This window comes from Mustela lutreola, chromosome 2 (genome assembly GCF_030435805.1).
Source record: "Mustela lutreola isolate mMusLut2 chromosome 2, mMusLut2.pri, whole genome shotgun sequence".
Taxonomy (NCBI): Eukaryota; Metazoa; Chordata; class Mammalia; order Carnivora; family Mustelidae; genus Mustela; species Mustela lutreola.
This window is the reverse complement of record NC_081291.1, coordinates 115,957,298-115,977,202: the sequence shown is the minus strand read 5'-3', so window position 1 is coordinate 115,977,202 and position 19,905 is coordinate 115,957,298. Positions and strand designations below refer to the sequence as shown.

The following is a 19,905-nucleotide window of genomic DNA, read 5'->3' as shown; positions in this document are numbered from 1 at the left end:
CAGCAGCTGGCCTAAAAACTGTGAAACAAAACACACTGAAAGACAGAGGGAGCGTGTGATATGATTTAGCTCAAGGAGCCCACCTAGACGGAAAACTGGCCATGCCTTAATTTTGTGGATCTGCAAGGAAGCTATGATCTATAGAAGCCTGTGTGATTGTCACACTTGCATATTTTACAGATAATGAAAACTGAAACCCAGCAGGGTGAAAGACTTGCCCAACATCACACACTAGCAAGAAAGAGAGCATCACTGGAACCCAGGTCTCCTGACTCCCAGACCAACCTCTTCCACTAAAATAGGTTGTCTCTTTAGCTTTCCCCCATTAACATCTCAACTTAAATGAGATCATGGCCCTTTCAGAAGAAAACTCAATGCTGCTGTCTCTGTAAAGCCCAGAAGCCAGGCCCCTCTTGGGCCTCTGCTCTGATCAGCTCATGTCCTCATCTAAAGAACAGGAAGTAGCTTCGTTTTTAGCTCCGAAAGCACATTCTGGGGGTGGGAAAGGGGGATTTGGGGAAGAGAGTTCCTGTAGATGATGGGTAGGAGTGATCAGCAGACACATTACTCTTGCTGGAAGAGGAAGATACATGGGCCGATATGTAAGGAGAAGATAAGTCCTTGAGTCCTAACCAGAACATCTTTAGCAAGAGCTTTCCCATACACTGGGCAGGGGTAGGGGAAGGAATCTACCCTGATCCTGTTCTGCTGGAACTGAATGTCAGGGTGGAGGTTGGGGTAGGAGCACCAGGGTGGGAAAATTTGTACAAAGTTTCTATAACCTCCAATGCTTCCCCCACCCTCTGCTAGCAACCACAACTTCCCTTGCCAAGGAAGGAAGGAGGAACACATTAATCAGTTCAATAATTTACACAAATTGAAAACTTTACTGTGTGAAACAAAGGGGACTTAAAAGGGCAACAGAGAAATAAAAATTCCTGAGTCCTCTCTTAAAGGCTGGAGGTGTGGAGATGACCCCCTTAATGACCTTGACTTGGAATAGAACGATCTGACTGTCCAACAGATGGGTCTGAAATAAGCAAGTAACCCCTCCCTTTGGTGGTCAGCCAAGCTTTGTCTCCTTCTGTGGTAGGATCACATCCAGTCTTAGTACTTGTCAACCAGGGACATCAAAGAACAGAGATCCAGATCCACACATACTTTTTCTGTGTTAGTGGTTCTCAGACCTGGCAGCCTATCAGAGTTGTCTGGGGATCTCATTACAAATTTAGGAACCAACCCAGTGATTATTAGGTTGATCTGGGGTAGGGCCTAGGAATCTTCATTTTCAATAAGCAGGACTGGTGTAAGAACCAATGATCTGGCTCAACCCCATTCATTCAGCTATCAAAAGTTTACACGAGATCCTGGTTTTACAACAAAGAAAACTGAGATGTCAAAAATAGGTTAGAGCCTATACTTGGACCCAAACCCAGTCTCTTGCCTCTTGACGTGGTATCTTTGCCAATACCCTCATACTCATACATGGCTTTCCTCCCTCAGCTCACCAGTCTGTTACGAACCCCTGAGGATCAGTGGGGGCCATTCACCCAAACCATGGAGAAATCAGAGCTGCACAGGTACTCTGATTGACTTCCCATTTGGTTCACTGATGGAAGTGGCTTGGTAAGGTGTAGGGGTGAACGTGTGGATTGAGAGGGGAAGGTTCAGCTGATGGCCTCTAAGGCATACTTCCCAGTTGTTCCAGTCAGAAAGTAGTCAGTTCCTAGAAGCAACCTGCTGTGTTAGAGGAGACATGGTAACAGAGGCGGGATGAGGGGGGAGTAACAGAAGATGAAGTCACTAAGGTAACCTGAGGCCAGACCATCTAGGGCACTCTGGGCCACATACGGATCTTTGGCTTTTACTCCAACCCACCCACTGTAGGATTTTGAGCCAGAGAGTAGCATAATCTGACGTATTTTCGCAGGGGTTCTCCGATGCAGTGCTAAGGACAGACTCTACAGGGCAGGAATAGAAGCAAGGAAACCAGTTAGGACGATTTGTAGGAATCCAAGGAACAGAAGAAGGTGGCTCAGATCAAGGTGGCAGAAATGCAGGGGTGAGAAGTGACTGGATCCTGGATGTTTTTTAAAAGTAGAGCTAGCAGATTTTCTGATGGGTGGGATGGGAGGTGTGAGATAAAAAGGAGTCAAGGATGGTGCCAAGTGTTTTGGCTTGAGCAACGGGCAGGCTGGAGTTAACATCAACCGAAATGGAGAAGGCTATGGGTGGGGAAGGTCTGTGGGAGGGACATCAGGAGTTCGGTTTTGGGCATGCTGAGTCACTAACGCTCACGTGGTTTTTAAATAAAGTCTCACGCCTGGATGAGGTCATCAAGAGTGAGGACAGACAGAAAAGAGAATTGAGGCCCTTGCCTCCAGCACTAAAAGATGATAGAGATGGGGAATCAGTGAAAGAGACTAGAAAGGGGTAACCAGTGCAGGAGCAGGAAAACAGGAACCTGTGGAATCCTAGTATCTGCAGGAACAGGGACTGGATCAAACACCGCTGCTGAGAGGAGGAAGATCAAGTGTGAGAAGTGACTGCTGGATTTAGTTATGGAAGGGCACTGGTGACCTTGAGAGCAGCGCTTGACTCCTGACCTCAGAGTTCAGTCTGACTGCTGATTGTCATTTAGGGCTTCCTTATTGTTAATTTTCTCCTCTCAGTCGGACGGTAAACGTTGCAACAAAAGGGATGATGAAATGGCATATTCCCAGAGCAATGGGTCCTTGTTGGGTTGTAGGATGTTCTAGAGCCTGCTGTAGGCCCTGATACAGTTTGCTAACACACCCATCTGAATGTCCCCCTCTCACTAGGGCGCCAACCCAGAGCAATTTTCCCCATGCCTTGCTTACCTTGCACGCAGAATTTCAGTTCCTTGGGGTCAGTGACAACTTTTCTGCTTTCCCGGATCACAGCCCGGTTCTTCTTGGTTTCTCCCCAGAGATTGGTGCCCCCGTACATGCTGGGAATGTTGAGAATGGCAATGCCTTCAAGAAAGATGTTGCTCAGGTCCACCCCAACCCCGTCACACTGAGGGGCAGAGAGAAAAGATCATTGGTTAGTGTTCTCAGTGTATCCCAACCCAAGACGCTATATGTGTGTGTGGCAGGAGTTCTCGTGAAGGGTGTGTGATGGGCCCTCGGCCAGCTGCCTGCCTCTGTTAGATGCTCAACCTGGGGCAAAGTGACCGAGGCCTAATGCCTTGGCCCCTGCAGTAGGTTGGGGAGATACAATCCTGCTCAGCTTTGAGGATCGAAGTACAAGGCTTCAGAGATCCTCTACAGATCTACAAGGGCTCAGGGATCGTTCTCGAGAAAACTGCAAACATGTTCTCTGATCCAACCTCATTATCGTCAATTCTGTTCCTGACTAACCCATGTGAAGATATGGTGGGACGCTGAGCCCTGAACCTAACACATAGTAGATTCTGAACAAAGGACAAATAAGTTTCACTTTACCCCCTCTTATCCTATCCCTCCTGTGATAAGGACAACACGGGAAGACTTGGAAGGCTTTCAGATACAGCACAGGGAACGGAGTCAAAGGTATTGTCATAGCGTTATACGGTGACAGATGGGAGCTACACTTGGGGTGAGCCCAGCATAAGCTATATAGTTGCTAAATCATGATATTGTGTCCCTAAAATGAATGTAATATTGTGTGTCAAGCATACTTCAATGACAAAAAAGATTTGGAAGGCTTTCAGAATTTGCCTGTCTCTCGTATCTGCATTTTAAGTGCAATTTTGGCCCTTATGCCTGCTGACCTTGCAGTTTCCTTATCCTCTCTCAACCACCCGCATCCTCGGTCAGGTAACAAAAGGCCAGAAGGCCTGAATGTGCCTGTCTCAAATATGCCTACTTTTGGCATACTCTTTACCAATGCAGCAAGAAATGAATTAGTTCTGATCATGGTTCTGCACAACTGTAGGTAGTTTTCTTCATTTACACAAGGGAACAACCCACCCAGAGGGGGGAGTTAAGTTACTCAGCGTTGTACAGCTGACACATAAAAGAGAAAGAACTCAAAGTTAGGGACTTTGACTGTAAAGCCCAAGGTCTTTATCGTGGTTCTTGAGAGGCAGAAAAATGAAAAGCATGCAACAAAAATCTACCGTCTTCGGGGTTACCTACAAACCCAAACGTCCAGAGATTTCTCAACAGAGAAGGAACAGGAAGGAAGGGCTTGTTGCCATTCAGATTTGCTCAGCTCCTGATTTCTTCAAAGCTCTTCGTTTATGGTACCTTATCATCCCCATGGCTTGTCCCCCGACTACAAAATAGAATGGAGTGAGTTTCTCTTATGACTGGAAACTCATTTCTTCACTGGGAATTTCTGATTATTTGAAAGCTTGTCTCTTTATGTTGAACCAGATCCTCTTTCTTCCTGCTTCTACCTATTGGTCCTCGTTTCCCTTCTGAAGCCAGACAGGATGACCCTCCTTCCTCCTCCATGGGGACAGCCCACCGGCAACATGATGACCATCGTCACTATCACTGTTCACAAGTATTAAGCATTGCCACCTGCCTGGTAAGATTTTGGACACAGTTCATTCAGTACCTTCCTAATAATCTTGGAAGTCAGTTACTGTGACTATCTCCTCTTCGTAATGGGGAAACTGAGACACACGATTGGTTAAACAATTTTCCCCAAATCACACAACCTATACATGGAAGTACACAGACTTGATGGCAGGCAGTCAGAGCCTAAGTCCTAACGGCCCCTTCATCTCTCCTCCCTCTCTCACTGCCATTTTGGTTGTGCCTCCTCTGGGTTGAACATGGTCAGCTCTCTCATTTGCTCCTGTGGGACCTGATTTTCAGATTTCCTTGTCCTGGCTGCCCTGTTCTGCAAAGACTACTGTTGGTTAGTCTCCCATTCTCTTAAGTTCTTCAGCGCTGCCCCAGAATCTGATGGTGGCCAAGGCAGGAGCACATCCTGGGGCTGGGATTCTCTCATACTGTCATTCCTCCAGAAATGAGATAACGTGGCAAGCCCATGGAAGTATACAACACATGTCCCCCGTTACCATTATCTTTATTGTTAAATATGAGCACAGTGGCACCAGCTCTTTTGTTAGCAGCTAGATGACAGCTGGATCGCTTCAGCTTGAATGGGTGGTCATCACAGACACCCGAACCCTCCGCCCATTATGTCCTCCTCAGCCTGCTCTTCCCTATTGTGAACTTGTGTGGGTATTTTTTTTTTTAATAATGTAGACATAGGGCTTTACATTTATGTCAATCAGTTTCATCTGGTTTCTAGCCCAAGTCTCCTCCTCCATCTAGTTCCTTCATTCTATGACCCCTCGCCATAGCTGTGCTATCATTTGTGGACTAAATCATTAATGCACGTATATGAAGGGCAAAAACAGGGACCGAGCCCTCTCCTTGATCAGTCTAACAAAGCAGACGCTGTACAATACCCAGCCCTCGTGGGGTGGGGAGGGTGTATCCTCTGGATTGAACTGTCTCTCAGTCTCCTTTTCATTACAGTGTGGAATCATGGAAATTAAAAATGAGAGTGCCTTAAAAGAACCTGCCCCAACTTTCATAAACGAGGCCCAGAAGGGTTTAGAAACTTGCCTGTGGTCACTCAACTTACTAATGGTGGAACCAGACTAGTTTCCACATCTCCAGACCTCAATCCTGTGTTCTCTCCTTTAAAACACAAGATTGTGCTGTGACCAAACGGCATTTTTCTAAATGACTACCCTACCCTTTCTGTCGGAAAAGAAATAAGAGAACTCAGAGTAATATCACTATTATCTGTGTGCAAAGGGCAAATACTTGGTTAATAATTTACTTCAGAAACCTGCCAGGGATTAGGATGTCTCCTTTTCTAATTTTTTGAAAACTGGGGCATTTATCCATTTGTCTCTCATTGGCTGAATCCACTTTGTTTTCTAGATTTGTCAAAGCGGTCCAGGAAAGACATCTGTAGGCTTGTCCAGCAACTTGGATTCTAATGGGTGTGTTTTCCAAGGCCAGTTAATTCTCTACTGATCTACCCTGGGGTCTGGTACCCACCTTCAGCATCTGTTCTTCCTTTTTTTTTTTTTTTTGGTTAAGGTTATTCTCTCTGGAACGGATCATTCTTTTGGAGATCAGAGTCCTAATGAGCTATTCTTCCCGTGTTCTCTTTCGCTTCATTGTCTCACACTCTGTTTGCCATCTAGCATCAGGTCTGTGTTGCGCTTGTGCATTTACACTCGCTTGCATGGTCATACCCTGCTTTTGCACGAACATGTATGGTCTCCTGAATGCATGGGCCCGACCCAGAGCTCCTCACCGCAGTCGGGATGGTTTTCATAACTCTTTTCCTTTTTCTTCCCAATGGAACTAATCAATTGTTAACAATTTATTTCAGAGTATCTTCCATCCTTCCTATCCTTTATACGGAAATTCTTATTTAAGGATTTAGGCTAGAATCCCAGTGGGTCAGACGTTTTTCCAAACTCTCTGAAATTAGCTTGGCTCAACTCTGCGTCAAGCACAGCGGTCCTTTACCCTTATCACCTCTGAGACAAAACGGTCACTTTCGCTCTGGGTTTTGTTACTTCCACAGCATCTCAATTTATTTACCGGGGGTCAAAATGCCCCTTCCGCTTCTAGAGGTAACAATAATAACAGAACGAGAGGCTCTTGCTTGGCAAGAGCTTCTTCGGGCAATGTGCTGGTCCTTCCCCTGCTCTCTCTCTTGGGATCTTCATGGCACCACTGCTGCCCCCAGACTACAGGGTCTCACGGGGGTAAGGTGCCTGCTCGAATCTACAGAACTTGCCCCTCTACAAGCTGACAGAGCAAGGACACAAACCCAGGCAGGCAGACACCAGGTCTTACTCTGGAGATGAAAGAGTCAATGAGGCAATTCGGAACTTTTGCTGATGCTAGACTTATAGCAAAATTAAACTCCAGCTGTTGTCTGAATAATTGAAATCTTCCCACCACTACTCAGTCTTGCAGAGTACTTAGAGCAGTGCCTGGCACATCAATGTTGGATAATAGTATTAGATCTTGCCTTGTTGCCAACTTTGTTGAAAAAAAAAAAAAAAAGTATACCACTAGCACAGCACAGCTCTTGGCACACTGTAATCCACAAAGTTACCTTTCTTCCCTGCTGCCATTGTAAGTGTACCCTGTCCCCTCCCTCTCCACTCATAACTAGCTAGGAATGTTAGCTATTAACTCCGTCAGTTGTTAACCTCTCTCTTGAAGAGCAAAGTCTTCCTTTGCTTTCTGATGGATTGTCCCCTTCTCCCATTATGTCTTGTGCCATAGGCAGACTGGGAGAAACAGAAGAGATGTGAGAGCCTGGAGACTCTTGGACACTAGATGCCATCACTTTTGCAATGTACCTACTTGAAAACTGAGAGACAATGCAGTCTCAGAAAGAGGGTGCTTGGGCCAGAAGACAAAGAGATAAGGGTTTAAATCCTGCCTCAGAGCTCCTTAACCTCTTGGAACTTTAGTTTATCATCTGTAAAATGGGGGTGGAGTGTTGGAATGACTTCTACTGTTTGATTGGTCTCTGGAAAGCAGTAGCACTCCATAACTGTTTGCATTGTTTTTATAGTTAATAATAATATTAGCTGTGCCACGAGGCATAGTTCAGACTCAAAGCGGTCCCACTACCTGAGACCTTGCTGGAAGAATTTTAATGGCCTCTTTGCCCCAGCCATGGTTTTGAAAGCCATCCCTGCAGGCCCATTCTCCAGGGTCCTTGGCCTAGACGTTACACTGATTTCTTTCAGAACCCCAACCCTGCTTAGATCTTGGTTAGGTGGAAAGCTGCCATGCTGCACTTGGGAAAGTGGAGCCTAGAGTCTTACACCGACTGCTTAAATAGAACATCGGCCCCAGGGCTGCTCCCGGGTGGGTTTCTGAGCTAAATCCTCCACCTAGTTCCATGACGTCATCCGGCCCCCTCCCCCTGCTCCGGCTGGAGGTGGGGTGGGGGAGGGGGCTCCAGGGGAGAGTGCAAGGAGAGCGGACGGTCCCGAGCGCACTATTAGCCGTCCCTAACCTAGGACTGGGCTAGCAGGCCCCCTTCCAAGCTGAGGCTGCGCTGAACCCAGGTTTTTATAGCCTGTTGTGCGGCCCAAACAGAGAACTCCTGTCCCCGGCGGCGAGCGCGCACACACCCGAAGTCGTGCTCGCAGTCACACTGGGACGACCCGCCGCCAGGGTCCGAGGCTGCGCTGCTGGTGCGGGGCGGGGCGCTCCGGGTCCAGCTCGGCCCCTGCGCCCTTGGAAGGCGTTCAGGAATCTGCCAGAGCACCGGCCGGGAGCTGCCCGCGCCCGTCTCCTCCCAGGCCACGATGCGCCTGCCCGCAGCTGTCCGCCACGTCCACCACGGCCCCCCTTGCAACACAGTGCCCTTAGTTTTAGTTTTTTTGTGAGCTGGGGACGGTTGGTTCGTCTGGCGGAAGGCTAGTGAGTAAGCAAGCAGAGACTGGGTTAGGGAACCGGAGCGCCTTTCCGTGCAAATGCAAAGCACTGGGAATACATACCTCCTTCCCCTCCCCCCACCCCCACCGGCCCTCTCCTCTCCTCTGGCCTTCAGCTCTTGGATCCCTAAAATTCCCGTTACTCTGGGCACAACCAGGACCCGCGAGAGCGTAGGAAATGCGGGAGGCGTTGATGCTTCTCTGCTCCGGCTGCAGGCTTTTCCGCGCCCCAGTGCCTGCCGGCCTCGGTGACCTGAAAAAGGCGGCGGATCTGAACCTCCTCCCCGCTGAGCGAGGCCGCCTCCTTTCCAGCCCCGTCGGTCCTATTTCTGAAGGTCCTCTGAGAAGGAGATCCCATAATTTACTTGATGACCTGTTTCAGTTTTTAGCAACTAGGAAATTCTCCCTTCTTCTAACCTCGATTCACGGGGCCACGGATTACGTTGATTTTCTCTGGTTTAGAACGCAGATTGTTTTGTTTCATCCTCTTGCGGTTGGGACTGTGTCTGTCTGCTCTTTGGAATGACCCCTCCCGGGCCAGATCGGAGGTGTAACCCAGGCCTCAAAGGCTCTGGGGCATTTGTTCCCCCTTCGGCTTGACATTTTCTTTCTTGGGTTCCCTGCACTGCTTTATCTAGATTTGTCTGCCCCATCTTTGATGATTCTTTCTTCTTTCTTTCTTTCCTTTTTTTTTTTTTTTTTTTGAATTTTTATTATGGGTATTTCTGAGTACATACGAAATTAGAACAATAAATCCCATGTATCCCACATCTCAGCTTAAGCAATCAGCAACTCACAGTTAAATCTAGTTTTAGCTGTATCTCAGTTTGTTTCCCCATGTCCATACTGAATTATTTTATAGGGAGTGTCTGGGTGGTTCAGTTGGTTAAGTGGCTGCCTCCTGGTCAGGTCATGATCCCAGGGTCCTGGATCAAGTCCCTGCATGGGGCTCCCTGCTCAGCAGGAAGTCGGCTAGTCCCTCTTCCCCTCTCCCTCTGCTTGTGCACGCCCTCTCTCAAATAAATAAATAAAATCTTTATTTATTTTTTTAAAAGATTTTATTTATTTGACACACAGAGAAATCATAAGTAGGCAGAGAGGCAAGCAGAGAAGGGGGGCGCGGAGCAGGGGGAAGCAGGCTCTCCGCTGAGCAGAGAGCCTGATGCAGACCTCGATTCCAGTACGGAAGATCATGACCGGAGCTGAAGGCAGAGGTTTAACCCACTGAGCCACCCAGGCGCCCCCAAAATCTTTATTAACAAAAAGTTCCTGATATTCTCTCATTTCATCTACAAATACTTCTGTATGTATCTTTAGATGACAAGTCTTTAAAAAAAGAATTACCCAATATTATCACTCTTAAAAGGTAACAATTCCTTAATATCAATAAATACCCAGTAATTGTTCAAATTTCCTTGATAATCTCACTGTTAAAAATAATTGGTTTGTTTGAAAGGTCTACGGATGTGTTTGATATGTTTCTTAGGTTTCTTTTTTTGAAATAAAAAAAAAATTATTTGAGAGAGAGACAGTGAGCGAGGGAGCTAGAGAGAGCATAAGCAGGGGGAGCAGCAGAGGGAGACAGAGAAGCAAACTCCCTGCTGGGCGAGGAGCCCCATGCTGGACTTGATCCCAGGACCCTGAGATGATGATCTGAGCCGAAAGCAGACACTTCACTGAGCCACCCAGGTGCCCCTCTTAGGTTTCTTTTGATCTATAAATTCCTTGTTCTTTTTCCCTTATAGTTTAACATTTATTGAAAGAAATGGGTCAACTGGGCATACAAATCACTTCAGGATTATTAAAATGCAGATTGGGATTCAGGTCAACTGGGCATACAAATCACTTCAGGATTATTAAAATGCAGATTGGGATTCAGGAGATCTAAAGTAGGGCCTGAGACTCTGCATTTAAAATTTCTACGTGCTCCCCAGTGATCCTGAGTGCTGTGTGTGATGGACCACACTAGAAGTAAAGCCGTAGCTTCCCAGATTCTGGGTTTTGCTGATTCTGTATCTGAGGTGTCTTTTATTTATGTTTATTTTTATTTTTTTTTATTATGTTCAGTTAGCCACAGTATGGTATGTAACTGGTTTTGATGAGGTATCTTTTAAACAGATTCCCAGTCCATCTCCTGTATGTTCACTAAGATGGTACTTACAGATCTAGAGGCTTGATCAGATTCAGGGTTGACATTTTTAATCAAATTTGATCACTTAATTCATTTAACTTCTAAAAATTTGAGTATAGTTGACACTTGGGTTGACTTTTTGGCAAGATTACGTTATCAGAGGGGGTGTGTATTTCCTAGTGCATGTCATTAGGTGGTTATAGCTTATCTCATTTTGTTGTTGGTGTTATGTTCAGATTGATTAGTGGGTTCCAGTGTGGTCAGTTTGAATCTTCCATTTCTAGAGATTTTAAATAGTGGATGCTGATCATTGTCTAGACCCATTATTATAGTCCCTTACTGGAAGGACACCCTTGAGGACACCTTAGTACTCTTTCTGTGCCTTTCTTTGGAATATCTACAAATGTCATTTTTCTCTATGAGTTCTTCCCTGTCCACTCTCCAAGAGGGCTCTCTCTCTTCTCTGTGTCTGTGTTCTCATGGAATCAAGTTTTAAAAGCCATTCAGTCCAATCACTTCATTTTATAGATGGGAAAACGGAAGTTAAATTGGAATGGTCCAATGTCACAGAACTAATCAGAATCAGCCGGCCTGAAATTAGACTTTTGGTCATTTGGATTGGCAACCAAGAGGTCATGAGTGATTTTGTAAAGAAGATTTTTCGCAGCTGGATAAAGGCATAAGCACGGAATCTTAGAACGGTGAAGCCAGATGGAATATTAGATTTGGTAATCTCTAATTATCAGAATGAGAACAATGAGACCTAGAGCTGGTAAGTGGCCCTCCTAGATTACACAGCTAATTCTTGGATGATCTAGGGCTTAGCAAGGACTGACTGCATGGTGAATAGGGGTAGTAGTGAGGGAAGAGTCAGAACAGCCATGTGTTTTGGGGGTACATGAGGCTGGAGAAAGAAGATTAGATCTAAAGGGTAGTACGATCTAAAGGGTAGATTAGATCTAAAAGATTAGATCTAAAACTAGGTAGATTTTCCTAGTACGACTGAGGAAAAGGGTTTCCATGGGAGGTTTGAGGCAGAGAAAGTACTCAATGAATACATATTGGATAAATGCACAGAGGGAGGAGGACATTGAGGATACCTAGAATGCAAGTAGATTGGAATGAAAGAGAAGATGCTGAAGACCGTGGTGGACATTGGTCTGGGGTTGATACTAGAGACCTTTCCTACCCTGGTGAGTGAGAACTGGGGTGTCTTTGGAAGAGTGAAGTAAGGAAGTACTGGGTGATGTCTAGGGAAAATAGTATCTCAGTTACACTAGGAAAGAAGAGAGAGGGCTGAGGAAGAGGCAGACGATATCCAGATGCGCTTGAATAAGGGTTCTGATGGGGTGAATAGGGGGTGGACATGAAGAGAGGCGGGCCTCACTTGATGCTTGGGCTCTATGTCAGGGCCTTAGATATACGCTCAAGGGCAGAGGAATGGCTGACATAAAGACCTAGGATTCCCCACCGCCCCCCAACCCTTCTGAGAGAACAGGATACTGATAGGCATTAGGAAAAGGGAAAGCATCTGTACCATCCTCTAGAGTCCCAGGGTCCTGTAGGGCCCAGGAGAGCATGGGTGGTAGTGTTCATTCATAGTGGCCACATTTCTGCTTTGGTCGGTGGGGAGGGTGCTCTCTCTGTGAACTGGCCTGGCAGGCTGGAATGTAACTTAGATTATGGGGAAGGAAGGCTGGGCACTGGTTCAGGGTATCCTTTGATTTAGAAAGAGGAGAGTAGCTGAGGAAGAGGGTGAGCTGGGCCCTAGCAAAAGTCAGTCATGATACCCCAAACTGGTCTGTATACAGGCCACAGAGTTGGGCCTACTTGCTATTATTTCTTTTTCACTCACTAAATTGCCAATCACCCTTTTTATACCTATTAGAATCCTACCCTTCCAGCTCAAAAGCTATCTCCTCAATAAGGCTTTTCCCAACAATCTACGTAGAAACCGATCTTTTCCTTTTCTGAATTTTCATTGCCTTGTTTCTCTCTCCAGTACAGAATGTATGTTTTGTTATGTATTATTCGCCCGTTCCGAGGAAACTTTAAGTTCCCAGAGGACAGGGACCACATGTTACACGGCTCTGTGTATTTCAGTGTACCTGGAATGTCTTCCCCACCTCAGATGTCCAATATCACTACTGGGAAGGAAGGAAGGAAGGAGGGAGGAAGGAAAGAGAGAGAGAGAGAAGGAGGGAGGGAGGCAGGGAGGTGAAATCAAGGTGTTCTTTAAAGAAAACGGACAAAGTTTCTTTCCTTCTAGGTGCATTCCCACAGCTTCCAAGAAGGAATATATTGGCCAAATAAAGTGCCCTAAATGTCCAGGTTAGGGAGAGATAAGGAAGGTGAATCCAAGTCTGCAAGAAGTAGTCCTCTGATCACAACTAAGGGAAATCCATAGCTGAACAGCTTGTAACAAGACTAGGGCACATGGGGCAAGAGACAGAAGACAAAAGCATTTACTCATCTATCAAGAGTGATGAAAATCTACTTACTTTGGGCTAGACCCTGGGGATAGAGCAAAATGGGACACAGTCCTTGTCTTCAAGGCGCTCACAGCAGGTCAGTGCTAGAAGCAATGGTGTGCTACGAAGTGCTTAGCAGCAGGATCTCAGGGGTGGGGCGGGACGTGGGGGGGGGCCCAGCAGCAGCTCTGATTGTGGTGGTCTATAGTATAAATACTCCCAGTACGGCCAATCTCAATCTACCAACATTCACCATCACTCAAAGTGGGGCTGGAAGTGAGGCACCAGCAAGCAAGCAGGCTCCAGCGGGTCACGGAGGAGGAAGTGGCTATCTGCATATCTGTAGGGCCTGTTGCCAGAGACAAGTATTGGGAATACAAGAAAAGCGGACAGGACAAACAAGACCGTCTGTTTTCCCTAGAGAATAACAAAAGAGATAATCTGATCTGTATCCTGGGGGAAGAGGAGGATAAATTGAGTGGTGTTGACAAGTGATGATAGCATTATTGGAAAGATAGTACTATCTACACTTAAAAAAAAAAAAAAGGCCTGGCAAGTAGGTAAATCTTAGGAGACATGGCTTTCCCTGTAGCCGGAGGGGCAGTTTTAGGTCATTTTAGGAGCTGATGTCTGTCATGGGCAGTTAGATACTAATGCCAACGAATGTTGTATGATGATATTAACATAGATCATTTATTGAGTAACTATTGTGAACCAGGCATACTTCGTATTATTTTATGTCTAAGCCTTACCACTCTGCACTGTTGGTATTTGTAGCCTCACTTTTACGGATGAGGAAACATCGCCTCAGTGAACAAAGGAAGGATCCTTCTTTTCCCAATTTATGCGGGTTCGTGGTAGGCTTCAAGAACCTGAAGTTTTCCTGCATGAGATGCAAACAGTGAGCTCAAGAAGACAGTCTAATTTACACAGCACGTACCTGACGCCTGATCATTTTGTCCTTTGTTACCTACAAAACCACTTTTTGAGTATTCTTGAAAGAGATTGAGTATGCTCCAAGAGATTGGAGTCATCATTTCAAGGAGGTTGCTGGAAAAAATGGAGTCTATCAAGAGAAGAGTTGTCAGGAGAGTCACAGGTCTGTACATCGAGTCACACGAGGAACTGAGGATAGTTAGCTCAGTGAAGATAGTAGGAGATGCTGTGGAAGAGAGATCTTCAGTGCTATGAAGGGCAGTCACACGAGGAGCAAGAAGGCATGTTCTGTGGGCCTCAGAGAGTGGAAATCAGCCCACTGCATGTAGACAGATGGGGATCTCAGTCACGCATCCCACAGACATGGACTGTGCACCTACTTTGTTTCAGGCATTGTTTTAAGTGCTGACAGGGGAAGGACGTGGTGAGGAACAGGACACACATCCTTGTTCAACATCCAGGAGAACTTTCGAAAAGTCAGAGCTGTCCAGCCATGGAATGGGATTCTGGAAAAGTAGTGAGCTTGCTCTTCTTGGAGAATCCACGAAGAGGCTGGATATGCACTTATCAGAATGTGCCAGAACGAATCTTTTTGTTGAATGGCAAATGGGACTGATTCCCCTTCCAGTTCAGAGATTCAGTGTCTGGTTCAGCTTTGCTTTGCTGGGCTGGACTGCAATACTGAAAATGTGTCATCCGGACCCCCCACCCCCAACCCCACCGGCTTTGCCCACCCAGCTGCAGGCTCTGCGTTCTCTGACAGGGAGGTGCGATGGGCCAGAAAGACTGGAAAGTGGCCACCATCTGTGACAGGGATGACGGAGTTTTGGCGGGTTTGTGTGGGCTCAAGGAATGCAGCATTGAAGCCATGTACACAACCTGCTTAGGAACATCCCATGGGCAGAAAATGTTTTCTTCCTTTTCAGCCTTCCTCTGTTGCCATGCCAGGCGGGCACAATGGTGCCTTTGAGAGGGGCAGCTGGAAGGGGGTATTGGCAGGGAGGCTGGAAGTAGAACATTGCAGCTGGGGGGGGGGGTGCAAATTCATTTCCAGGAGCAAGCCTGCACTGAGTGCCAGTTTCCAAAACAAAACTGCTGTTTCTCAGAGCTCATGGTGGTGGGTTGCCTCAGAGTTGGAGAGAAGGCAAAGCCATTTCCTATACACTGCTCCACCCTCCCCAAGTTCAAAAAAACCCAACCCAAACACAAAACTGGTGTACTGAGGTATTCTAGATCTGGATGCAGATGAACAGGTTTTGCTGTCTGTCTGGGTCACTCAGGCCAGTGTGGCGTGGATAGCGCTTTACTGAAAGGTCCAGCTTTTTGGCAGACGGAGCAGGGCTGATGGCCATGGGGACAAGCAGGGCCCAGGGGTAGGTAAGCTTTTGAGCCATAAGAGAGGGCACAGAATGGAGACCCCTTCTTCTGCCTTACAGAGTCACTTTCTTTGACCCCACAGCCGCCTGGGACCCTTGCTGTCACATGGGCTCGGCCCACTCGCTGTCTTAACTCTCTCTGGTGGGAAAGAAGTGGGAGAACTCTGGCATTTCCTGCCCTGGGTTGACAGTTGTCCCAGACCCTCTGCTACTTTCAGAGGTCCTAGCAACAGCTCAGGGATGGGTGTGGGAGGACTTCCCACTTAAGGCAGTTAGAAGGCACAAGTGCCCGCTGTAAGCTCAGCCACCTTCCCCTTTGTGTTTGAAATGGAGCAAGGTGCATCCCTTTTATTTTCATGGCTTCCAGCAAAAAGCTCTCTCTTGAGGCTGGTCAAGTGGTAACTTGTATTAATGTTTACACTAATTATGGGATTTTTCACACATTGGTTCAATTTTATAATGAATCACTATAGAGCCATTACTTCATTTCAGGCACTGTGCTAGACGCTGGGGATCCAGAATAAATAAGATAGAGACCCTGCTTCAGGCAGCTGATGTCCTAATAGTTAAGCCAAACCCTTTCATGGGATCCCTACTATCAACTCGGGGACATGTGCTTTAGGTGGAAAGCAGAGTGTAATGCAGAGATCATCTCCTCCAGGAAGAGAAGGGACTGTGGGGGCATCTGGGCCAGAACCTCATCCAATCTTAGAGTTCTCACTGATTTTTAGGAGACTTAGTTTCCTTGTATCAGTAACAGGAATAACATACACCATGCAGAGTTGTTATAAGGATTCAATAAGACACAAATGAAGATGCCCGGACAGAGCTTATCTCAAGGTAAATGACCGCTGCTATTATTAATCAGTTGATCCTAATGGACTTGAGATATAACACTTATGTGTGCACAGAAATATTTATGTAATCCTTTGTTAGATTAGATACCCTTCCTGAGTCAGAAATATTTATGTAATCCTTTGTTAGATTAGATACCCTTCCTGAGTCAATTCTACTTTCTTAATTCCTCTTCTGTAGAAGACTAGGATCAGCAAGTTTATGACCTCCCTAAGATAGATAAATGAAGGCCTATCCACTAGAGGCACAAGTCATATCTGTGTATAATATCCCCTGTCTGTTATATAACCCAGTTGTAGGAGCAGTGAAGGATTGGGATGCTTCTATTCCCTGAGGTTCTTGAATCTCTTGAGTGTGGAGATGAAGATGATGAATTCTCTTCAATATTCTAAAAAGTCTAAGAGAAATGATACATTTCCCACTGACAGAAGCTCACAGTTTGTCATTACTTGGAAGATGCATCTCTTTGGTGGACATTGTTTAGGGAAGTTATTCTTTGACTAAGGGACCTTGAAGGTAGAAAAGTTAAACTCACCAGGGCAGAGGTTAGTCTAGCGATCTTCCAGGAACCCCTTGTGGGTGACAAGCTGTCACATGACCCCAATCCGGGTCATGTGAGACTGCCTACGGCCTCATCTAGCCTCTGTGGCATGTATCCCCCCACTGTTTGTGAAAATGTGTGCATGAGAATTCATCCTTAAAAGTTATTCCAAGGTCCTTGGAGGATACCAAAGTTTGTATAACCAGGAGTCTGCAGACACAGAAAATCAAAGCAATTCAAGAAGAACAAAGGAAATGGAAAAGAACAAGAAAATAAGAGCATATAGATGAATGGAGGCTTGAAGTGAAATACAGGGTTCACATTTGTGGGAAATAAAAAAAAAGGGGTCGTTTAAGAGAGCAAAAAAGTGACGTGGCTGAAACTGTAAGAAGACAGTGGCATTCTGTAAGAGAAAACTGATAGAAACCATTTCTTCTTATTTGGCTGAAAGATTTTAAGGGGAGGAAACTTGAGGACAGTACATGGCTCAAAGAGGTAGAGAGGGAGCACGGAGCTGAAAATGGGTAAAGATTTAAGAAATCGAAGGATCACAGAAGTCTTCCTAGAGATCCGATTTTCAAGAAACAAGGGCTAATATTCTTAAAGTTTGAAATAAGGCCTGCATTAAAACAGTGCTGACCTGACTGCTTAGAGCGTGAGTTCCCTTTCCCCTCTGCCTCTCTACAGTTTAAAGTGTTCTACTGAGAATTTAGGTTACTTTTATAATCAGGGAACGAGTGGCCTGCATAGGTGGAGGGAGGAAGCAACTGAGGCGGGGACACCAGCAGCAGTAAGGCGCTGGCGCTGGGCAGGAAGGACCGTGATCTGGCTGGCCAGTGCTGCCTTGGGTGGTCTCAGTGGGACGATGGTACTGGAGTGATGAAGCCATTGCTCCCGACTGAGGAAGGGAACAGACCAGAAGGAGGATGCCTCTCTAAGGCCTGTTCCAGCCTCCTTTTGACTCCAGGGTTTCATGCATAATTAGGTTGCCACCTTTTTATTTTCCAGGAACTGCAAATCCCTTTGAATGTTCTTCTCACGTCTTCCTTCCCCAGGAGCATGTTTTCATTTCATCTCCCTTGGATTTGCGGCTGGGTTGATGGCCTGAGTGTTTGGCCCGTTCCCATCTTCATTACTCCAGGCTCTGAAGGGCTCTACCTGCCCACGCTGAGAAGGTCTGAATGCCAGAAGAGGCCTGGATTGAAGATTTCTTCCCCTCTCATTTAAGGGTGTGCACTACTGCAGGTGGAGACTGAGGCAGAATAAGAGAATGCCTCCCCCTGGAGCTGGAGCTATGAGCTGGCTGTGTGAACTTGGCCCGGCCACTTAAAGTCGTAAAGCCCTTGATTTCTCTCTTTTGAAAAATAATGGCACTTGATTGGCTTGAAGTAGCTAAAGGTATCTGCCCAATCTTGAAACAATCTGATGCATTCATTATTAACTTCTTTATGCGCACCTGGCTGTGCTAAATGTTAGTTTTAGCATTTAGGATTCTTGTGGACAAGGCCCATATCATAAGGAGGATCAGCTCTCCCTAGCACCGCGCCCAGCACACTCCCTTTGGTAAGAGTAAATTTCTAAAAATTTAGATGAAATTCACATAACACAGAAGTAACCATTTTAAAGTGTGTAATTCAGTGGCATTTAGTACTTCCGCTCACACTGTCTTTTTAAAGTGTTAGAATAACACAGTCAGCTGGGTTGGTTCCATTTTGTTGTAATAACAAAATGCTGCACTGCACCTCCGTGCTTACCCTCTCGTGAGCTTGCATGCAGGAAATTCTCTAGGCTTGCGTTGCAAAGATCCTACTGGATCATATGGTCTACAAATGCATTTTCAGTTCAGCGTATACTGCTAAACCGCCTTGTAAAGCAGTGGCCACTTGAATTTCCATGGAGGCGGCAGAGGGTCCCACTTCTGCGCATGCTCACCACCGCAGGGCGTGGGGAACGAACTAGCTCCGTCCACATCAGCAAAGACAGATCTCCAGAACATCGTGGTGAGTGAAAAAGGCAAGTTGCGGGGCACAAAAGGATTGTGGGGGAACTCAGTTCTCTCTGTAGTATTTTCTCCCTTTGATTAAAAAAATACTTGAAGGGAATAAAGTAAAATATTGACAAATACCATTTCTAAGTGAGGGGGAAATGGGAGTATATGATATATTGTTCTTGAGATTTTATTGCATTTTTTAAAATCCTCAATTAAATGGGGGGGGGTGGAGGAGGACAGTGATGTGCAGCTTCCCAAAATACACAGGATAACAGATTTTTTTGAGCAGCTTCCAAATTTGGATTCACTTCTCCCCATGCAGAAATTCGTATTAGTGGAGCCAGCTAGCCTTCCCTTGTGAACATTGTTTTAAAGTAGATAAAATATCAAGGAATTTTGGAAGTTCTTATTTTTAGCCAGTAAAATGAAAAATTTCCACAGCATATAAAATAAAGTGCTCTAGTCGAAGCCTGCCTGGTTGGCTCCGCCTAACTATGATCACGTCTAAGAACCTTTCCAAAGCTATTCTGGGCCTGGGGTGGGGGAGGTGACTCACTGTGTCCCTCCCTCACCCCAGCCCCTATATGTTTATTCAGGTGAAATCAGATTAAAATGAACCTTAACAGTAGCTTCAGAAGGGAAGAGAAGTCAGAGACAAGAGATCGTGTGAGAAGCCTTAGACCACGGATGATGAGAGTCGCGGGGGTGACATACTGGCTTCTTAATTAGCATCAACCATAATTTAGGAGCATCCATTTTCCAGAACAACACTAGCTTTTATAGGCCTTCCTCTGTGTTACAGGGAAGGAAGCATTCAGAGTGAGCATGGGCAGTGTTTCTCATGCTCTCTTTTTGATAAATGTAAAAATCTCATGCTTACTTTTAATGCTCTCTGAAATGTTAAATACAAGCATGTGAATAAAAGAAGATCACATGTGCCCCATGTCTAGTTGAGAATCTGGGTTCTAAACTGTGTGCCAGCATCCAGGGGTATCCAGGATTTGCCTGGCCTGACCATTCGTAGGCTGTAGACTTCAAGGGAGCTCCTTGCCCTCTCTCTCTGCTTCTAGCCCCTACTCTGGAAGGGTGATTGTGACGCCCGCCATGTGGGGCTGCTTGCAGATTCTGACCCTTAGCTCCATTGCTG

General features: G+C 46.1%; 1 protein-coding gene across 5 annotated transcripts in view; it reads right to left on the bottom strand.

The window, feature by feature from the left end:
- Window positions 1-19,905, bottom strand: part of DGKG (diacylglycerol kinase gamma) — a 209,932-nt gene that overhangs the window by 45,328 nt on the left and 144,699 nt on the right. For all 5 annotated transcript variants that reach the window (XR_009350976.1, XM_059163209.1, XM_059163206.1 and 2 more), the window contains one exon: window positions 2,862-3,039. Coding sequence is in view for 4 of the 5 variants with exons in the window: in XM_059163209.1 (XP_059019192.1) it covers window positions 2,862-3,039 (178 nt within the window). In the remaining variant the exon portion in view is untranslated. The remainder of the gene's footprint in view (window positions 1-2,861; window positions 3,040-19,905) is intronic.